The sequence below is a fragment of the Pocillopora verrucosa genome, chromosome 13 (assembly GCF_036669915.1).
Source record: "Pocillopora verrucosa isolate sample1 chromosome 13, ASM3666991v2, whole genome shotgun sequence".
In the NCBI taxonomy this organism is placed as follows: domain Eukaryota; kingdom Metazoa; phylum Cnidaria; class Anthozoa; order Scleractinia; family Pocilloporidae; genus Pocillopora; species Pocillopora verrucosa.
The window spans coordinates 8,726,806-8,748,586 of NC_089324.1; the positions used below are offsets into that span (position 1 = coordinate 8,726,806).

General features: G+C 36.6%; 2 protein-coding genes across 3 annotated transcripts; one reads left to right on the forward strand and one right to left on the reverse strand.

Annotated features, from left to right (window-relative positions):
- Positions 1–54: 54 nt before the first annotated feature.
- LOC131773883 (malignant fibrous histiocytoma-amplified sequence 1 homolog) lies at positions 55–10,658 on the reverse strand. 2 transcript variants are annotated; one of them, XM_059089851.2, is made up of 11 exons: positions 10,383–10,658; positions 10,124–10,175; positions 7,961–9,256; positions 7,104–7,477; positions 6,566–6,778; positions 5,771–6,093; positions 4,365–4,554; positions 3,520–3,783; positions 2,811–3,042; positions 2,056–2,106; positions 55–1,089 (listed from the first exon to the last, which is right to left on the reverse strand). In XM_059089851.2, exons 3-11 carry the CDS (start codon positions 9,192–9,194, stop codon positions 815–817), a joined length of 3,156 nt encoding a protein of 1,051 aa, XP_058945834.2. In that variant the 5' UTR covers positions 9,195–9,256; positions 10,124–10,175; positions 10,383–10,658; the 3' UTR covers positions 55–814. The 2 variants fall into 2 exon arrangements, with proteins under 2 accessions (XP_058945834.2, XP_058945833.2); XM_059089850.2 differs by lacking the exon at positions 10,124–10,175.
- Positions 10,659–10,770: 112 nt separating this feature from the next.
- On the forward strand, positions 10,771–21,013 carry LOC131773970 (dynein regulatory complex subunit 5-like). Its single transcript, XM_059089963.2, has 14 exons — positions 10,771–10,862; positions 12,050–12,123; positions 12,643–12,707; positions 13,053–13,131; positions 13,266–13,393; positions 13,966–14,009; positions 14,462–14,571; positions 15,089–15,190; positions 15,396–15,471; positions 16,509–16,626; positions 16,934–17,117; positions 18,242–18,359; positions 19,169–19,228; positions 19,730–21,013. Exons 1-14 carry the CDS (start codon positions 10,830–10,832, stop codon positions 19,886–19,888), a joined length of 1,350 nt encoding a protein of 449 aa, XP_058945946.1. The 5' UTR covers positions 10,771–10,829; the 3' UTR covers positions 19,889–21,013.
- Positions 21,014–21,781: the final 768 nt, after the last annotated feature.

A 21,781-nucleotide genomic window follows, 5' to 3' on the forward strand; every position in this document is an offset into this window, starting at 1 on the left:
CAGACTTGAAAAAGACTCTGGCTGAGGACTGCCCAGCTCACCTACAGATATTACTGTAGCTCAGCCTACACAAAGCACATTTTTGAAATCACAGTGCAGCAGTTCACAGTTTGAAGGACTGTCTGAAACAAATGATTTCTCTGCTTTTGTCTCAACTTGGGGAGTAAACCTCACTCCTTTACAATTTTTCACAATTCCAGCATTTAAGGCTGATGTTCCCATCGTTTCAAGCACAAGCCGGCAAAAGTCACCAACATGTGCTGATGTGTTTCAGCTCTGTTGCCAGTGACTTGATGCTTTTGAAATTCATCTCCACAAAGCCAGTTAATTTCCTGGTGTGAATAAAATAATTTCAAACTAATCTAAACTATGTCAAAACATATAAAAACCACACAAAACTATACAATCAGTTTCACAACTACAGGTAAAAAAGAGAAGCAACCAATAAAATATTGTCATATTTTAGAAAACTCCATTTATCTTTATTTTTTCTAGGTTTCCATCAATCATTAGTATTATCAAAAAAAAATCCTATTCAATAAATTTAAAGAATTATTTAATGTTGATTAAACCATTTCCACCTTAGAATTAAATAATAATTATTCCTTCCTTCCTCAACATGCTCAAAGGTCTTGTAGTCCCTTGCTCATAAAACAGAATTGTCTCCAAGAATCAAGTTAATTTTAACACCCCCTCAAGCAAAAATGCCATCAAGTTTATCTTTTAAAAAACAGTAGCTTCAAATTTTGCAGTCTCCTTTCCATCCCGTCCCTGTTTGAAACCATTACCTTCTCTGCCACACTAAGAAAAAGAATCATTCCTTCTGGTAGGTGAGAACTTTTTCAGCTAAGTCTTTTCTACCAACACCAACCAAAGCAGTCACTAGTTTACTGCGAGTTACATTTGCTCCCTGCGCATGTTTCCATGCATTGAACATGGCAATAACCTTTTCAGCAATTATGGTATTTTCTTGATCAATAGTGGCAACATGATCAGCGTTCAAATCCAAATAACTTGCCAATAGCTTCCATTCCATAGGAATTTTTTGAGAGAGGTCTGCAATGAGGGAGTCAGGGACAATTTCTGAAACTACAAATAAAAGAGAGTGTTAAATTCAAGATGATATATTGGTTAGTTAACCTACTCCTCTCCATCCTGCAAAATAATTTGCTCTCAAACCTTCCAGCCACCCCACCAACCCCTTAGGACATGATATGCTTGTAAACTGTTGAGAAATTTCAGAGCCTAACCTTACCAAACCTAGCACCAAAACAGTTGACAACAAAACATCTAACCCCTTAAAAATTTTGGGAACACCAAAGGTCCTACTCTGCAAAGGCCTCAGATCTTCTGGCTTGACTGTAGGGGTATCAGGTTAGAAGGGGCAGGGTGCATTCTATCCTAGGCTCCTAAAATGTAATCCCATAAAAGAAGCAGTTGTCTCAGAAGTGACTTCCTCATTCTAAGGAAGACATTAAGTGGATCTCTTAAGTCTGTTTCATAATTTTTCAGCCCAGGGTCCAGTTGTTTGAAGGTAGATTAGAGTTATGCTAGGGTTTCTTCATTTATCTATTCAAAAGTATTTTTGGAATACTTTCTTCTTTTCTTTTTAGAGCATCCAGTCATCAAATTGTAGACAAAAGTAATTAAACTGAATTTTGATTTAAAGCTTTCGGATCTGAAATGAAATTTCACAAAGACCCTAGGTTGTCTTAAACCAGCTTTGAACAATGTGGCTTAGGGCTGTAACTCAGGCTTATCAAAAGTGGCTGGTAGTACTATAATTCACCATCTATGTACAATATTGTATTTTGTGTTTTTGGCAGGACTTTTGGTAAAAGATGGGATAAACAATTTACAGCAACTTAAAAAAGTTGCCAACTTAAAAATTATCTGATAAACTAGGTACTTCTATCAATGATTAACTTGTTGACAACAAAATTATATTCACATATTCATACACAACCCAAATCAATGCTGTTTAAATTTCAAGGTTTTACAATTTATTATATTGAGGGATAACAGAGCTCTAAATTGCGCAAAGGTGACATTTACCTGGCTTCGGAAGTTGTGGCCATTTAGAATCAAGTAATTGATTTACAATGTCTGAAAGGAAACACAAAATAAATTACAAACAGTTTCTCAACCAGACCAAGTAGGCAGAGGGGGAAAATACTTAGCTCTCTATCATGACATACACCTTGCTGCACTTTAAACTTATATCATGACCAAGAGCCAAATACTTGACTGCTGGCCATCCCTCTCAGTCAACAAGTACATAGCACTAAATTGCATGATGTGATACTGTACACAAGACTAGCCAAATACTATTAAAGATAACTTGAAAAATTGCTAACTGATTTTGAATGTGATTCTTGTCAAATTAATTAGGTGAATTATTCACTTAATAAAAATAAAACAAATTTAACAGAGTTGATACACCAATAATTTCAATCTGTACTGAAGACCTTGTTTTGAAGAATTCCTAAATACTTGAAAAAATTGCTTTGCTACTTCATATCAGGGAGTAGTAGTATAGCAGTGGAAAGGTCATAATCAATGCAATTGATTTGCCTGACTCTAACATTGTAAGACAAACAATTGAACATTCATTTTTTTTTCTCCTTTTACTCTCCAATTCATGTACTCCACTTGTTCCTTTTGATGAAAACATGTTGAGGAATTTGTGTTTTTGATTGGATGAAATGCACACATCAAGGAGATTTTGGCAGGCACACTTTTACCAGCTATCTCCTGTACCAAAAATAACTTTTATATTCCACCTTTGAAAAACTATATTAATAACTCACCAGGAGGAGGAAAGATGAGGTTGGCATCAAACTTTTCTCCACGGAGGATACCTGGCCCTGCATTGCATGTCTTAGTGGTCCGAGGCCAACTGTGCTTTCTTGCTGAAGCAGAGCTCATCCAGTTGAATTGGAAGAGACATGGGTTGGCCTTCTTTTTCTGTGTACATGGTGGGCACAGAGCAAAACGCTGAACACTCAGTCTTTGCCATTCAGTTAACAGGGCATCTGTCTCCTAAAATGAAATTATCAGTTTTGGTACTGTGTTTGCAATAGTTTCCAATAGAAAGCAGGCTGTAAGTTCAAAAACATGAAAGGGAACATCTCATGAAATTTCTTTCCCAAAAGAAGACAAGAAAAGTTTTTAATTTGGACTTTCACCCTCTACCTTCAAGAGGACTATGCCACCTATTCTGTTACATCTAGCCAATTATTTTTTCAGGAGATACAGAGGCTTAATGGCCAACACATACTGGGGTTTAAGCCTTGGTCAGGGTGATAATTAGAGGGCCTTTCTCCTCACAGAAATGTGACTGGTTCCAGCAAACTTTCAGCAAAACCTAAATAAATACTGTAAGAGGGAGGCAGTTTTGGTATTGGCAATGCATCAAAATCAAATCAAGCATGAGAGTACCACACTGTTTGCTTAATGCTTTGAAAACAGGTAGAAGGTTTGACAGCTGTGCAAAGTAATTTCATACACAGACTTTACCTCAAAAATGTTCAAAAGAATTTTCCATAGTGAATTTAATTCTGCCTTTATCCCTCTTCCTTTGATGTAAATGGCTGGTGAGCTTGAATCAGCTCCTGCAGGGTAACTATGTTTATGAATCAGGATTCTTTCATAATTCCCAAACAACAGCAAGTGATCTTTCCAGTTGTAAAAGTCAAATCCCAGTGAACAGCAGCGAACACGTAAGCGATCAAACAAACCAGGGGGTAAGTAGGACATCATAAACAGCAAGTTAATCTCTACCTACAGACCAAACAACATATGATTAAAACACACATTTCATCACTAAGCAGCCATTGCTACAAGGGGAACAGTAGATATTAAAAATGGAGCTTGGTTTTCAAAAACAACAGAAGCCCTCTATTTTACCATTAAAATCTGCTTGAATGTGGGCACCTGCATGTGCAAAACCTTCAGGTCCATATATTTATCAGTCTTCTGATGGACTGTTGTGGTTAACCTAATGCTTAACCCTTAAACTCCCATGAGTGACCAAGAAAGGATTTCTCCTTACAATATCAGTACATATCAAACAGACTAGTGATGAGAATGAAGAAACATAGGGGATTATTAGTTGATCCTATGATAATTCTCCAAACTGACATCATAAGAGTTGTATGGCTGACAGTAGGGTGAATTACTAAAATAATTATTGAGATCTTGGGAGTGAAAGAGTGAAGTTAGTGAAACTAATGAAAACCAGGGTTGAAAGTACCCTAGTAACAACCACCAAGTATACATTCTTCCATTTATCACTCCAGCTCCTAGTGCACAAATTCTTTGAATTCATAAATACCACCCTGAACAAGAAGTCAAGCCTTCACCTCATCATCAGTCAGGTTTTCTGACAGACCTTCAACTTCTTCAGGATAATCAGTCAAAAACCAAGGAACTAAAAGGTTAAAGTTGTCAGGATCATCTGTGGGCAGACGACATGCAAGACCAAGATGATGAAGAAGTTCGACCATCTGGAGAAACATGGCTTCATCTAGTTCAATCTCTGCCCAGAGACATCTGAAAAATCAGACAAGACACATCAAATGCACCTTTTTTTTTTTTCTTTAACTGGCAAGGTTGTTCGATAAACAATATGAATAACTATAGTACATAAAATGCAAAACTAAGTATACAGCCCACACTTTAACAAGTTAGGGTGTTCCCTTTTCCTCCTTTCCCTCTAATATTGTTTATTGCCAGAAAATCCTTTAGCCTGCCAAGCAGACCCCTTTAAACTATAAAGGAGAAGCAAGAACTCAGCAGGAATAACATGAATGTTTGAAGTGAAAGGGACAATAAAAACTAACACTGTGAGAGAGGAGGAGGGAATAAATATGGAATGACAAGCCTGCTGTTGAGGGCAGACATTTTTTCTGAGCACTGTGCATCCACAAATTAAAGGCAATGAGGTATTATGATCAGTCAACCAATTTTCAATGAAAGTCAATAATGTAAACAGGTAAATTGGCAGTAATTCAAAGATCAGATAAAATGAAACCATTCACCCTATTGCTGAGATGAACATTTTTTCTACCAAATAGTGACCCCTTAAGTTTTTTTCTGATGATATGTAATTTCTCACCATCAGAACTTAAGGTATTATTTGTATAAACATAGGATGGGGAATTCTTCATTACTGGCTTAGTACACATTTATAAGAACAAAAATCATGACTTTTTCCAGACTATTTTCAAAACATTATTTTCATGTTCCAGACTCAAGGTCATGGGTCAAATGATATGGCCTGAGCAGAAATATTTATCTTAACTGACATAGAACAACAATGAAGTCATGCAGTTTATTCAGTTGCAACCTTTCACTGTCCAAACCAAACATAGAAATATGCTAATTTATGACATGCAGCCAATAATAACGTCCTTCAACTCAACAGCATTACATCTTTTTCAGCAAAAAAAACAAAGTCTTTCATTTCTTCTATGGTTAGTGTGCAAAGAACTAATTTGGCAGTGCTTCAAGTTTCTTGTCTATTCGGTCAATGAAAAAGCAATTTTACAAGAGATTTCACCCAACATGCCTTCAGTCTGCAGTTTTTGTTATTATGACAGGAAGAAAGGCATTTAGGACCATCAGTTATATTTTATTTCCTTAACAGTAGTCTTTTCTTCTCCTTTCCTTCACCTGCTCTTAATGGTTTGCTAAAAAGACAATTTAAATTGAGTGAGAACAGAACAAATTTTTTCCTTCTCTTAAGCACTTATGAATAGATAGTTACCTCAAGAGAGCCTTTGACAACCTTGCTTCCTGAATAAGGTTTTTCTTGAGTTCATCAAAATACCCACGAATCATCCCAAACCTTTGAAAGCTTTCATCAAAGTTCAATGTCTCCTGCAGGTCATGTCGGAAAAGGCACTTCACCAATTTTGCCAGCCATCGAAGATCAATGAACACATTCTTGTGCAATGAAGGAATATCCTTGTAATAATGCAATTCGCCAATTGAATCTAGATATGTTACTGCTGAGCGCAATCCCATCTTAGAAAGACCAGTGTGTTCTCTGGCAAACTTTTCAAAATCTTCATAAGACATACAACGAACCTGTAAATTTTAGAAGAGATCACTTCAGAATAAAAAAAAGTACTTCACGATTGATCTCACAACATGTTTATAGACTTCCTTACATAAAAAAGTCAGTATATTACCTTCAATGTGCCTTTAATATCTCTATAGATTTCAAATTAAGATAGCTTTTTTTCCCTTAAGTATAACTTACAGTGTATGTTATGTGGGAAAAAGAAAAAGATTTTTGACAAAGCCAAGAATGGTGGAACTCTCTAATAGGCGAACAAAAACAAAAGGCTATGTTTAGTTGGCTTGAAATGAAAGACATTATTCATGGAAAATATTGCCAATTCTTCCAGTAAATCCTTGTCTTTGTCAATATCTTTTATTACCATTTTCATTACTGCTGAAATCATTAGGAGGGAGTAATAAATGGGTTTACAGTAACTAGCTGTTCAAGCCTACATTGTATCATAATTTTTAATAGCAGAAAAATTAAAATTTGAACCTGGTCATTTTCTCTACTCTTCCTCAATGCCACTTCAAGTTTGACCCACTCTTCAGGCAAATCTCTGCCAACAGATGGAAAGAGTTCTCTATCTTCAGCAATACGTATGATCTCATCTTGTAACGCATTTATCCCAGTTAGCTCCCTGACATTACTAACAGGTACCATGGCGATGTAACTTGTGTTGCAAACTGGCTCAGTTGGGGGTGGCTCCTGGAGAAAGCACAATCAAATTGAAATATACTGTTCACAAAAATAGTGACCAAAATTAAAACTTCCCAGATCCAAACAAATCTATTTATGCCAAGACCCCAGTAAGCATCCTCTATTTGACAAAGCACATACACAAATCTAAAACAATATGAATAACCATAAGTACATTAAATATTGAATTAAATCAAGGTGTCATTTGACCAACTGGTGAGAATTTGGAAAATATCTCAGCTATGTTCCTAATGAAATGTAGTTTAATTGACAGCTGATCTATTGTCCACTCAAACACTCATGTTCATGCACGTTATTTGTGAGTTTTTTTTACCTGCAAAGCATCATAAAAAGCATGATGTAGAACAGAAGAAATAATTGGAGGGTTGTCTATCTTCCACTCTGGGTTTGAGCCTCCCTTCAAAGGATTCTTAAGGCCTTTCTTCCTTTTTTCTGAAATTTCATACTCAATCAGAGCTTTTTGACCTTTGCAGTAATCTTGCACTCGCTTCAAGATATCCTTACAGTAGCAAATAACAGTGCTGGTATCACTGGGGTCAAACTTATCCAAGTGAGTGGGCACAATCATTATCCTTGGCTTCAAGATGCGTGATGTGACCAGATCCAGCCAATCACCAACAGTCTTCTGAAAACAGCTTTCAGTTGGTTCATACTTAAAGAGATCCACGACCAAGATATGTAGGGCCTCTAAAATGGTAATGAAAAGAAATACAAGAAAAGTCATTACATCTACATTCTGGTATAAAACTAAAAGAAATATACTGTATCATTGAGACTGCAGTTTTACGTCATGTTGGAATGCTACAACATTATCTTTAACACAGTACTTTTCTGACTATCAGAATGATCTTGAAGTTCCCAGTTACAAAAAACTACTTATAATAAGCAGTAATGAAAATAATGCCTGTAAAATATTCAGGCCTGTGCAGGAGTTAAACCTACGGCCTCTGCAATACCGGTGCAGTGCTCTGCCAACTGAGCTAACAAAAGCAAATTGGGAGATGGTCACTGTGAATATATAAAAATCATATGGTGAACTGCAGATTAATAAATGAATCTGAGAGTGATCTTTGCAGTAATGAACACTACTTAGGCAGTAGTGAAAATAAAGCCTGAAAAAAAATCAGGGTGGATTATATCTAAAACTTAAGTAACAGTAATTATCTTTACCTGAGGACAAAAAAAATGGATGTGTCAACTGGTACCCCCTCTGCCCTGCACAATCCACAATATGAAACTCTATGACACTGGCAAATGGTCTCCAATTAAAGAAATCCACACCCACTGTACTGTGTGCTTCATTATCTGGGTGCAGAAGTGCTTTTGCATGAACAAGAGCATAGGCAAGACTTGACTTTCCAGCTCCTGATTCACCCAAAAGGACAACCTCCAAACGCTGTGAATCAACTGTCTCTGTATTCACATCCTGGGCATCTAGGGTTTCGAAATAGCCCCTGATACTGTCAAGGCCGCGAGAGCAGACATCTAGAGGTGGATTCCGCAGATTATTGTTCCCATCCACAATTAAAGTTTCAAGCTTTGGCATTTCGATGATAGAGCGAGGAAGATATGTAAGTTTGTTATCAAACAAATTGATATGGATGCAGTTTGATAAATTCCTGATTTCTTCTGGCAAAGTGATCAGCCTGTTCTCCATAATCAAGAGGAGTTTCAAAGAATGAAGCTGGCAAATGTTTGGGGATAGCTCTGATATCTTGTTTCCTTCAACACTAAGTTTACTGAGTTTGGGCAAATCAAACAGTTCATCTGGAAGCTTAGTAAGGTTATTCTTTCCAATTCTTAAGCCTTCTAGGTTCCTTAATCCTCCTATGTCTGAGGGAAGCTCGTTTAACTGACAATCTATTAAGTATAAATCCTTGACATTTGGCAATTGGAAAAATTCTTTTGGTAAACTGTCAGGATTACCAAAACTGTTATAGCTGAAGTCCACAACCACAAGACTTGACATGTTCTTAATTTCTTTGGGAATCTTTGTGAGAGTGCAGTTATCCATGTACAGTGTCTTAACATTGCCAAGGTTACAAATAGGCAAAGGAAACCCCTCAAAGTGATTTCCAACTAAATGAAGCTCTTCCAGGTGAGAAAAGCAGTTAAAACGTGTTGGCAGTCGCAAAAGACCATTGTCTGGTTTGATGGTACTACAACACATAAACAGAGATTTAAGGTGGTGGTTGATCTCAAAAAACTGTTCAGGAATTTCTTTGAGGTAGTTGGAGAAAAATCTCAAATCTTGAAGATCCTGGATGCTTGAGAATTCAGGAAACTCTTCAGAGGTTACTGGATCATATGATGTCAAGTCAACTATCACCACTCCATTTTCTGAGGTAACTGGTAGCTTCTTTGGCACAATATTTATATATTCAAATCCTTCCCCACAAGCCATCTTTATTTGTTATCTCAACTGAATACTTCTATAGCTCAAGACCATCACTAACCATTGTGTTCCTTCAAGAAAGAGCAATAAACAATTTTTAATGTTTAGAGCTGTACATGTACATTCAATGCAAAGAATTAAGGGAATTTAAAATCTAGTAACCCTATGTATGGGGCACTAATTCTGATCAAAAGAACTCTATTTGTACCATAACCACAACAGATCTCCTAATTCTCGTGGAGAAACTCAGTTCCTGGTCTCATGGTCTTACACCCAGAAAGCCATAAAGTTGGAAAACCTGTCCATAGTCTTAAAAAGAACTGATTATGCTTCTGTAGTTTTAAAATAGCTTCTAATGTTACTGCTAAATGTTCTTTGTTTTTAAATACTTTTTTTCAAATCTTAAGGTATAGAACCCAACTTTCAAGCTGTTTTAAAATATATCAGTATCTACATCTGGTTTTATACCTGAGCCTAGAATCAGAGCTCCACTTATTTAATTCTTAGTGCCCTTCACTTCAGGATGACATGATGTTTTGGTGATTTCAAACATGGTTGTCTAATGTAGGAATAGTGTTAAATAAGGTTGACTTCTTTCAGAACGTTATAAGCCGGTGCAAAGTTGAAAAACTAAGTCAAGCGATTTAGATACAACAACTAGCAGAGAAAGGAGCAGTTCCCTTAATCTTGGCAAAGCACTCTGAATATACACAAAATCAAATGATTTTACAGTATGTAAAATCCCTCAAATGATTGATTTGATGTGGTTAAATGACAATATTATGCGCTGGAATACTGATCGCAGTCCCACTGAGATTTAAACTATGAAATCAAGTTAGGAAAAAGAGACCACTGTAAAGAGTTAAAAGCTGACGTTTCGGACGTTAGCCTTTTAACTCTTAACGGTGGCCAATTTACGTTTCAAAACATCAAATTACCTTTTATACTCTCCCACCGACGTACCACAGTTTCTTTAGAAACTTAACCCCTCTATTAGGAAAAAGAGAGTTGAACCAAATTAAATCGAGAGCGAGAACGCGTGCCGATGGACGACCACGAAGAACACAGTGACCCTTTATGAAAACCAAACTGATAACTTTCAAAATTTCGACACCAGTTTCAACTTAATTTCTCTCAGGAGAGGAGAGTGTTATAGAAAAGCTTCCAAATGGGTTCTGAAACTTTTTTAATACATACCGTGTATTTTTCTTCACCGGTTAGTTTTAGAGTTTTGTCCACCTTCGGTCTTCGGATCCGAATCGATCTGTCCAGTTCACGTGAGGAATGGAACAATCTACTGGCGAATCTGGAATCTACCTTAGTCATTAGGGCGTTGATTTCTTGGTAATATTTTCGGAAATATGACTTCCTATTCCGACATTTCGGGGAAATACCCTACTCCTCTCCATCAAAACATCCTAAGTCTTCCGAACAAGGACTGGGCTTGGTTGCCGACTGCCTCCAACAAAAGCATGAACCAAATGGTAGGTACGTCATGTATGGGCGCATATTATGTCCTAAATACATATTATGTCACCAAATAAGCTACTGCTGACCAGATATCGAAGTTGAGCCGATGCCTTAGCTTCGACCGCCATAGCAACAACGTCGCAGCCTTTGGGTGAAAATCGCGATTGCTCGAAAATGGAGGTTGCAGGGAGGAAAGTTCCATCGCCGGTAATGTCTGACCGCTGTAACGAAATTATTCTTTTTCCACTCTTCTGTACAGCTGGGAGGGGAGCAAATATTTGTTTATATAGACTTACTTGTGAACAGAGCGATGAGGCATAAATTAGATTGTTCTGAAAATCTCCTCTCAGTACGTACTTGACAAGATACATAGTGAGTTTGAAACCAGTTATGAAAGGTATCATGTAACACACAGCCCATAACCCAGTAAACAATACAGTGAAGTGCTAACCTCGGAAACGAGGTATCTTGTCACACAGAAAACGAATGTGATTGAAAATGTTCTTAGTAAGTATAATACCATATATAACATCCAGAGATTGAGCTGATCATGTAATAAAGTGGCTGTAAAAAATCCGTCCATGGAACGAAATGAATTGTTATAGATCATAAAGTGCATATTGTTTTATCATTTGTTGGCAATAAAATGTGTAGAACTAAAAAGAATTAACATTTGTTGAATGTCAAAGGACACTCGTAGCCAACTATCAGATCTCAAAGTAATATGCTCTCACTCAACTCTCCCCTGTTATTCCGAATTCAGTTATCATTCTGCTTAGCCTTCACTTTCACCGTTAGGGATGTACTTGAGTTGTATAATAAGTCGTGAAAGGGCTGAAACCAAGGACGTTTTGGTTTAACTGCTTTTATAGCTGCTATTTTGAATGTGAGATAAGAAGCTCAAAGATGGGGGTTGGATAGCAGGGGGGTTTCCCTCCTCCTCCTCCTCCTCCTCCTCCTCCTCCTCCTCCTTCCCACCCTTTTTTTTCCACACTTTCAAGACTTCTTCAATCTTGCCAGTCCACAATGGTGTATGAAACATCCAATCATAACATTTTAGCACCTCCATGTTTGAAGTAATTGAAGCATTTTTTTTTTCAGGCAAGAATTGAAGGTTAAAATATGCTATCTGTCTATAATCTTGCACACTCATTGTCATCATGGTTTTATTTAAAGTATTAAGTAATTGTTCAATTTAAGTTTGGAAGTGAGAATAGGATATGTCCTAAGAACTTTTGTGAGAACAATGCTTTAAGATAAGAGTTTGTGTAATGATGTGAATGATTGAAATACAATTTTTTGAAACAACTAACACTTTTTACAGACATGATTTCATGGCAATGAATATTCAGAATAATTTTTTTAAAGAGGGAACTCATTTTTGTACTTACTAGATATTTGCGACTAAGGATAATCCTGCAGCTGATCCCCGTCAAATGAGGAGGATTATAGCTGAAGATCCTGACTGGTTAGTCATTGATTTAATCTGTTTTGTTAGTCCATAATTATGTCTGTTCGCAATGTGAGGTCAAGGAAATACATTTGATATTGGAGCAATACAGTTTGGTAGTTTGGTTTACACTACTCTAAATATACAGAATGAAAAAACAAAATATAGAGCAAAATCAGCTGGACTGGATAAAACACAACTTTGACTTGTTTTGGTCCATAGCACTTGACTATGGGCATGATAAACTAGCAACAAGATCAGACGACTGACATGTAACTGAAGAATAAAAAGGAAAAAGAACTAAACATAGCTTTTTTGGGTGTTTTTTTCACCTGAATATTCCATAAACAGTTGATAGTTCATTCTCACAGGTACTAGAGAAGGGCAACCTGAACAATCAAAATCTTTTGGTAGTGGAATACATATGATGCATATCTTACATGTATTTGATTGTGGGATATAATTTTTAACATCTGCAAACATTTGGCTCCTAGTTCTCACAACTTTTCACTGTTGTAATATGTCTCTGTATTCTAGGAGTCTAGCCACTGTTCCACTGCTTACAGAACTCTGTGTGAAGCACATAGTGCAAAATTTTGAAGGTAATACATTTGCCAATGTTATTTTTTTGTTTCTTGGGATACATGCATGTTTGTACATATTATTTCAGTTTACTTTTAACATTAAGAGTCCTCAGTACAGTATTTATACTTAGTATTGGACATGTAATCTCTTTCTTGAATGAAAAATGAGATCATACTAATTAATGCATCAGTGTGTTAAGTATACTCTTGACATCACATAATTATGTGATTGTTTGAGCACACCTATGAGGCCATAAAAGTTGGCTGGTGTTTATGCAAACTCTTACTCAGTAGAAAAATTATAAAATAAAATTTATATGTCATGTATGTGTATGATAAAGGCAAATTTCACTTTTTTGACAGATAACCCAGTTCTTGATGAACTCCTTCCAAAGCATAAGTTCAAAGTACTTGAAGCCTTGTCAACGGAAATTGCCATGAAGTATGTAATAACTATAAAGTTTTGTCCAGAGCTTAATAATTTTTCCAGACACTAATTTAATGTTCATTTATGTAATCTCATTGAATTGTTTTAAGTGGTCCAGCTTTGATTTTTTATTCTTGTGTATGTAACAGAGTTACTGCTGGACTGGTTTCTGATGAAGGATATTGGAAAAGATGTTGTAAAGCACGATGGGAAGTTTGTGATATCAACAAGAATGGAAACAGTTGGAAGAGGATGTACTTTGAAAGGAATTTAGAAGGTTTGTACTTCTACAGCTGAATAAATCAACTTCTTGATATTAACAGTATAGAAAAGCTGTTATTTGTGCAGCAGTAACAGCAGAGCATTGCATAAGAATAACAAGTGGTGTGTGTTTAGAACAGTAAGATTTTAGGGGGACTTAAGAGCCATTTTATGTTTTCCTTTCTACCCTCTCTTCCATCCCCATTTACACTGTCAACACATTGGTGAGGGTGTCTGAATGTTTGAGCTGTAGGGATTGCAAGGCTAGAGAGCAGTTGACTGTCTTTGGGGTTAGCAGTACACATAGAACATCCCTGGTACCTGTCATCCATTATCGTTCAATATAAAACTTGATGCAGTTGTCCATTGGCATCTCTAGAAGCTCCACTACTTGTACTCTTTAATTAAAGCATCATGATATTGGTGCATTAATGTTATTTAAATCATGATGATACCAGTAATCAATAATGGCCAGATGATTTGGTTAATTTGAAAATTACTCTGTTTCTGCTTATTACTATAAATGATTTGAACTTGCAAGGAGGCCATTGAATTACACTGCCTGATTTGATTTTTGCTTATTTTCAGGTCTCATTGAAAATTTTGTCCCAGAAACCACAGACCAATCTTTGGTAAGCTTTTCTGGCTTCCAGTTTTGATATCAGAATATCTATGGGAAAAATGTTGACTTTTGAATAATTCTTGCAAGCATTAATTAAAAGTAATCCTTCAAACAATGTTGTCACATTATGCTCTACTGTATGTACAAATAGCTTTTACCACCACCAATTGGGATTTAAAGCTGTCCAAAGTTGGGGGGCAAATACTCAGCCAACATTCCCACATTTGATTAATGTTGCATAATTGCACCAGTCAAAGGATCCCTATAACAAAGAACAATTGTGTGAAAAACCCCAAAACCACTTGTTTTCAAGGAACAATCCAAGATTAAAACCAAAATTTTGTTAATCTGAATTGAATGTAGCTGGCTATGTTTAGAAAGAGCTATTCCTTTACCTGCTTTGGACATGTCATGGTGTTAAATTAGTATTTACTTGGATGTATTGTTTTCCTTCTTGAACAGTTGAATGAAACCCTTAAGTTGTCAGCCCCATATGTGAGAGGATTAAACATCAAACAACTTCTTCCTCCTGTAAAAGAAGCTTTAATCAAAGATGATGACACCTCGGATGCGTAAGTAGAGAACTACAAAAACTTGACTTTGTAATCTTTTTACTTGAATTATTTAGAAGTAGTTATCCCTAATTCATGTTGCTCTAGCTGATGTGTGCACAACAATTAGGTAGTAAATCTTTGTGTGGCCCATCACTTCAGACTGATGAGTAATTTTTGAAAATACAGTATATCCTGGAATAAATGCCACAGGCCTATTAAAGTTTTTGGGCCATATAGTAAATGGTAGTTCTTATTGGAAACAGTGGCTGGCATCATCATTAGAACCATCAAAAGGTAAGTTCAGGGCACAGCTTGTGAAGGAATTCTTGGAATGGGAGCCTCATTGAGACCACAGCACTTATTCTTTCCTAAATGGGGTGCATATTTGAGGGAGGTGCTTATTTCATTGTCACACTTATTCTTACTAGTAAATACAGTACAGAACTAGAAACTTCTTCCACCTTCCTTGCCTCCCTTCTTTTTCTTTCCTTTTTTACAATTTTTTCTCATAATGTTTACCTATTTGATTATTTAGTGGGAGTGATGCTGGACAGGATGGTCCAAACATTGATCATTTTGACTTTGGCCTTATCACACCATCACTAATACATCTGGAAGAACTTCATTTGACTTATGGGTAAAGATGAAATATTTTTCCTTTTGTTAGCCTTTACATTTATTACAGTGATACAAAAAGCAGTGATAAATCCTTCCTTTATGTAAGCTGAACATGTATTATATTATGCCTCACAAGTTATACATTTTTAAGATTCTTAGTAATTGCAGAAAGAATATTGAGTTGTATAGTTACATACTCTTGATTTGCCTTTTTTTTCTTACAGTGTTCGTGATTGTGGAATGAACTTTGAATGGAATTTATTTCAGTTTACTGCCAGAGATTGTCTTCTTCTGGCTAAGGTTGGTGTTATGTTACTAGGATCTTCGTACACTGTGTATAAAGATGACTCCAATTTTTGTCCGGTCCGCAGAGGAATGTAACATAACTGATCCCACCCAATGCTTTGCCCAACTTCTTCATGATCTGGAGTCTAGAGAGCTACCCTTAGGCCACTAACTATCTTGCAGTGCCTTTTGAAACTAGATATTTTTTTGGAAATAAGGTAATAAGGAATTGAGATCCCCAGTTTATTGTACATAGGAGATACAATTGAGGACAGAACCTTCTGAGATAATTTGTACACAGGAAAAAAATAGCTTCACTTTTCAAAATATTACTTCCTGAAAAACAGCCCTCTTTCCTCCCCCATTTCAAAATTGCTTCAATTTTTTACACCTAAATAAACCAACAAATGGTTTTTATAGAAAAATAGCACATTGAACAACACTGAAAGAGGGGGAAAGAAACAGTAAGGGTAGGGGTATCTAAGCCAAGCTTAAAAATAGAACTGCATTTAGCTTAAGTTTTATCAACATTTTCTTCCACAATTTAAGTTAAAACCTTCTATCTTCTAAGACCTGACTGATAACTTTTCCTTCCCACCCTGCATGTCATGGACAGGGAATGTGGTGTTAAATCAAGAAAACACCCTCTAGCTGATATGTTTGTCCAGTTTCGTGACACCAGCTTGCTTGATATTGAAAAGATGTTTTCATCTTGTTACAAGCAAGGAACATAGAAAAAATTCTGAGTCCCCATGAGGACTCTCCGCGCTCTGATACTCTAACCACTGAGCCACTGAAACTCTATGGTGAGCGACATCTATAACGAAGTTCATATGACACGCGTCCTGCATACTGCTAGGATTAGCAATGTCGATAGCGTCATGTTTGTAAATAGAATAAGAGAAATGGTAAGTTTTGAGCTCGGTATTGATGTTGTCATAACTGATTTTTGGAGGAGGTGTTTGACGTTAATTATTGCTGGGAATTTAAGGATTTAGCTGTAAAATGCAGCTTTGGTATTCCTTGAGTTTATCATGTAATTTATTCCTTAGGCAGTGAAGGCATGTCACACATTAAAAGTCTTCCACCTCCACAGAAGTGGTGTGGATGACGAGAAGGTGCGAGTTTTAATCAGTCATGTATTGGACCATCCCTCTCTTCTTACTTTAGGTTTGTAAAATGTCAATAACATTCATTTTATAATATTACTGGACAGTTCCGAGAATAACAAATATAGAATTTCCCAGTTGAGAGCAGATCCCAAATGAAACGAGACAACAAAAATGACAGACGGGAGCCAAAGTAGATAGTTTTGTGACTCTGTGAATGTAGATTAATGTTCAATTTTTTTGTTTTGTTATCTTTTAGTGGTTTCTTTGAGAGCCTTCATATTTATTCCGTTTGGCGCAATTCCCTTGAATTGCCAAATGACACATCACATGTAACTTGAAAGGTCATGTTTGATTTACTGCTTCAGATCTTTCCCATAACAAGATTGAAGACAGTGGTGCACGAGCGGTTGGTAAGTTACTGAATGGTCGATGTAATCTCACCACGCTAAACCTTTGTGACAACAAAATACGATCGATTGGTGCTGCCGCCATAGGACACGCCCTGGGGAAAAATACCACGCTAACTTGCATTAATCTCAGACTAAACAGGTAAATAATACTCATTTGATTTTAGTTAACTGAATTTGAGCAATGAAGCCTACACTTAGGTCCTGTTGTTTTGGTTGAAGCAGCTAAGTCCTTATTGGAACACTTCACCAACCGTTTTTGGTTGAAACGCGGTAACTCCTAGGAATAATCATTTCTAGTTTCCCCCGCGGCCAGTTTTTATCATGTAGTGCGATTGCTACTACTTAATCACTATTTTCCACCGATTTGCACGATTATGAATTCTTCTGCTTCTTGGATGTTTGGGTTATTGAAAGAGTACGAGTTACTTACCATTTTGTTTTTGTCAATAAGGAGAGTCACGGCCAGGAAGGGCTCTCAATTTCGGTTGATCACTCTACATAACCTACCTTATATGTACCTAACCTTTATAGAAGGTTTTTTTTATTGTAACTTTGGAGTTTTAGTGTGGGTGGGATAGACGACGTAGACTAAACTTACCAGAAAATACAACCATTTCAAATATTTCTGGACATTCAGAGCGGAAATGATGCGCTTTGTTTGGGTGGATGTTGGTCCATCTGTTCTGCCTCACTCTAGTTCTAAACTTCCACTTAAGCACTCAGTACTGACTTTTGAGAAAATACTTTTTAGCAGCGGCCTACACTACTTACTGCATCCGATGTATTGCACTGCACGCTTCCTCGCTTCACTCATAAAACAGACAATAATGTCTCTGTTTTTCTTAATATATCTTTGTTCAGTGTGCATCTCCGTGATAATTATCATACGATCCTATATTGCATTCGGTGTATTGCACCGCACGCTTCCTCGCCTCACACATAAAACGGACAATAGTGTCTCCGTTTTTTCTTTATATATCTTTGTTTAGTGCGCATCTTAGTGATAGTTGTAATACGATCCTATATTGCCGCCTCATTTATTTCTCATTTTGTAATCCATTCGTATAATCGTTCTTCATTGTTCCTTCCTATTCGGGCGCCTGTCAGTTGGCCAACACTTTTCTATTAAAAAGAAAATAAATCTTTATTGCTTAATCGTTTGTGATTTACATTTTGTTTTTCATTTGAGAACTTTCTTGCTAAAAATTTTATGACACTGGACTTAAAGTTCCTCTTTGCACGTGGTTGTTGTTTTTTCCCCAGATTGGGAGATGATGGTGGTCAAGCAATTTGTCGCTCTCTGTTTAAAAACAACACCCTCACGCATGTTCATCTTGGAAGTAACGATCTTGGTGAACCAACAGCGGCTATTTTGTCACAGGTATGCAAAAACATAATTAAGAAAAGTTCCGTTACTGCGCTTTTAGATTGATTGTCATAAAATCCGCTTGCGTAGAATCAAAGCGAAAGGTACATGTGATCGCAACAACCTATTAGAACAGCCCTTTCCTCTGATTGGCTATTATGATTCCTAGATTAAGCCAATAAAACCTTCAATTGATTGTTCGCCGCGGGCCTCGACATCGAGAAAAGGGGTCTAAAGAGGTTGCAATTGGTTTATTTTTGCATTTGATTTGCTGAAAAGGAGGCGCAAGATTTGTCAACCAATCACAGAAATCAGTAACTTCAAACCAATGCAATCAATGACCCCTTTCTACACGTTAAAAGGTGGGTTTTGTTACACACAACCGTTATGAAACTTAACCCTTAACTCCCATGATTGACCAAGACAGAATTTCTCCTTACAATATCGATACAATATCAAGCAGACAAGTGATGAGAATAAAAAAATATATCATGTAGGGGATAATTAGTTGATTCAAAACCAAATTCTCCAAACTAACATCATACGAACTATATGGCAGACAGGAGGGAGAATTACTAATGAGATCTTGGGAGTTAAAGGGTTAACCCTGGGAGAAGAGCTTTGGGAAACTTTCGAGATTCTCTTTCAGTTCCTTTTCAGCTCTTGAGGGATAAAGCCTTGTTGTTCAGGATTGAGTAATAAAATTTTCCATGGCTAGTACATGTTTATTTTCTCTTCTGGACCTTAAAGACACTAACTCGCATCTTTTTGTACAGGATTTTGCATTGTAGTATGACTATCTTTATCATGAATTACTTCACAAGGTTTTAGCTGCTAACAAGACTTTGGTGGATATTAACTTGTCGTGCAACACAATAGGACCGGTTAGTTTTTTATTTTGCTTTCTAGTTTCAATACTATATTTCATAAGTGAGGAATAATCACCAGGATTTTCTTTGATGACACAAATTCAAGTATAATGATATGAAATGTTTGTGGTACCATTTCGTATGATATAAATGACTGTGCCGATAGAATCTGAGAGACAAATTATGACCGAATTTCAGTTGGCTTGAAACAATTTTTTTGAGACACCTACCGACTATGTTCAAAGCGCTGAAAACCAACTTTCACTCTTTGCAGTCGAACCAATTTTACACATGTGTTTACCAAATGAAAGAAGTTTGAAATTGTGGGCGTGGCATGGCAATCACTGTTCTTATACAATTTTATTTTTTTTCTTACTCGATGAGCTGGAAACCACTCCGCTTCGCGTCGTGGTTTCCTGCGCTTATCTCGTGTTCTCCCAACCTCCGCATGTTTACATCAGGCTATGTAAACACGGAAACCATTTTACATTTCTTCAATAAAATTTATTTTGTCAGGATGGAGGAAAGTCATTACAAGAAGGAATGGAGGAAAATACCACGATACAAACCATGGACCTAAGACTAACAGAAGTAGGACAAGAAAATGAGTACTGTATAAACCAATTACTAAAAAGAAACAGAGAAGAAAAATACAGACAAAGTCAGACAAGTTAATTTAGTTCTTGGAGAACAAATGGAGTTTGATTCGCCGAATACGTTTAAAATTGTGTACGGTCACATGAAGTGCTCACAATACCTTTAGATATTTATCTCTCAAACGAAAAGCTCAGAAACTACATATCAATCTTAGTTTCATTGTTTTTTTTTGTTTTTTTTTTTCATTCGGAAACTCTAAGGTTTTATTTGAAGGGGTACCTTTTGTAAAATACCTGTTTAAATAATATTAATGTTGTAGTATGTCAGATTGACACAGTGCTTCTTTCATGGCCTAAGACGCTTAATTATTGTAAATAAATAATTTTTTATCATATCCGATTTGGAGTTGTTGTGGAGAAAAACGCACAAATCGCAGTACACTACACCTTCCTTGTTGGTAAATTTCTGTTACATGGCGTTGAGCGAAATCAATATGACAAGGGCTAAAGGTTATGAATATCTCTTTTCTAAATCCTCTTGTATGTTCATCTAAGAATATTTCAGTCACTTTCATAACTTACTGAATCAATCATCTCTGGATGTTAAGTATCCGACATCAAACACTTAACGAATAGACTCCACGTTGCTGTGCGTCTGTTTAGTTATAGATCACGTCAAAATATGGTAAGAATGAAAACGTGCCTTTTTTTATAATGATTTTTGTCGTTTAATTTATTGTCAAAATTTTGCAATAACTATACACAGGAAAAAGCTTTTTCAAAAGCTCGTGTTAAAACCGTCTAAAATTTGTTTATCATAGAGTGCTTTCTTTTCCAATTGTGATATTTAAAAACTGAGAATTTAAGATGGAGTCGGCTGAAAAAATGAATTTTCCTTCGCATGGTATGGAACTACAATTTGATGTCGAACCGTCAAAATCTCGAGTTCCTTTCCACTTTCTAAACCCCGTTTGTTTCATCAAATCGGACGGGTAACCGGTACTCATTTGTGTTAGGTAATGCATTTTATCCAATAGGATGGGATGGTTCAGTCATGTTTTAGGCACAGAATATTACCCCATTCTCCAACAAACAAAATCAACTATTTAGTTTAACTAAGGACCGATCATTACTTATCACGGGGGTATGGGGTCGGGGGATTTTAGTTGTGCCACAATAAAATTTACCTGATCCCTCCCTAAGGCTATGTATGTAGTTTTCCAATGACCCCCCTTCCCCCCCCCCCCCCCCCCGCTTTAAACTCTGTTGGCGGTGGCTGATCCTACGTTCCCAATAAAAACCATTTGATTCCCCAACAATCCTCTGGACCCCCTCCCTCCCCCCCCCCCCACAGGCAACTTAGAATGACCGGCCCCTTTTCACTTGTCTCGAAAAGCGGAAAAGCCGCCTGCTTCATACATCAACGGTTCACTCATGCATATAATAAGCGTCAGGGTTCTTTTTTTATAACAACAGTAAAGAGGTTATTTAGAAAACTGCTAGATGCCAGATGTATTCTAGTTATGCATTCTTGTTGCTAGTTAAGTTGCTCTCTGAAACTGTATCTACAGTTAAAACATGGTGTATAGGTAATTTACAACAACACTATTTCATGTGTGATTGGTAAACACATTCTTCCAGTGTACCTTGTTGATCAAATTTTCACTGATGTATATAATGAGGTGTATGGATTTTAGAGAAAAACATCGGCGAGTGTAACTTAGGTGATGTAAAGTGCCAGGAGCCCATTACTCATGGGCTCCTGAAAGTTCTGAATTGTATGTGAAATGTTATTAAATGCAGATGTTACAGGCAAATTAATTAAAATCTCATTTACTGAAATTTACGGCACGTTGACTCCTGTTAAGCATGTTTCTCACTGAATTTCAAAAATCCACATCCATATCATTGAAATTAAACATATTGATTTTCTCATTAGCTGAAAATGAGGCTCAATCGCAACATTACGTAA

Coding starts and splice junctions, on each gene's coding strand:
- LOC131773883 (XM_059089850.2), bottom strand. CDS start 9,194: ATGGCTTGTGGGGAAGGATTTGAATATATAAATATTGTGCCAAAGAAG. Junction 3,784..4,364: donor AAAACCTGACTGATGATGAG/GTGAAGGCTTGA, acceptor TTTGGTCTGTAG/GTAGAGATTAACTTGCTGTT. Junction 2,107..2,810: donor CCTCATCTTTCCTCCTCCTG/GTGAGTTATTAA, acceptor GTTTCCTTTCAG/ACATTGTAAATCAATTACTT.
- LOC131773970 (XM_059089963.2), top strand. CDS start 10,830: ATGGAGGTTGCAGGGAGGAAAGTTCCATCGCCG. Junction 16,627..16,933: donor TCCCTCTCTTCTTACTTTAG/GTTTGTAAAATG, acceptor TTACTGCTTCAG/ATCTTTCCCATAACAAGATT. Junction 19,229..19,729: donor CGTGCAACACAATAGGACCG/GTTAGTTTTTTA, acceptor TTATTTTGTCAG/GATGGAGGAAAGTCATTACA.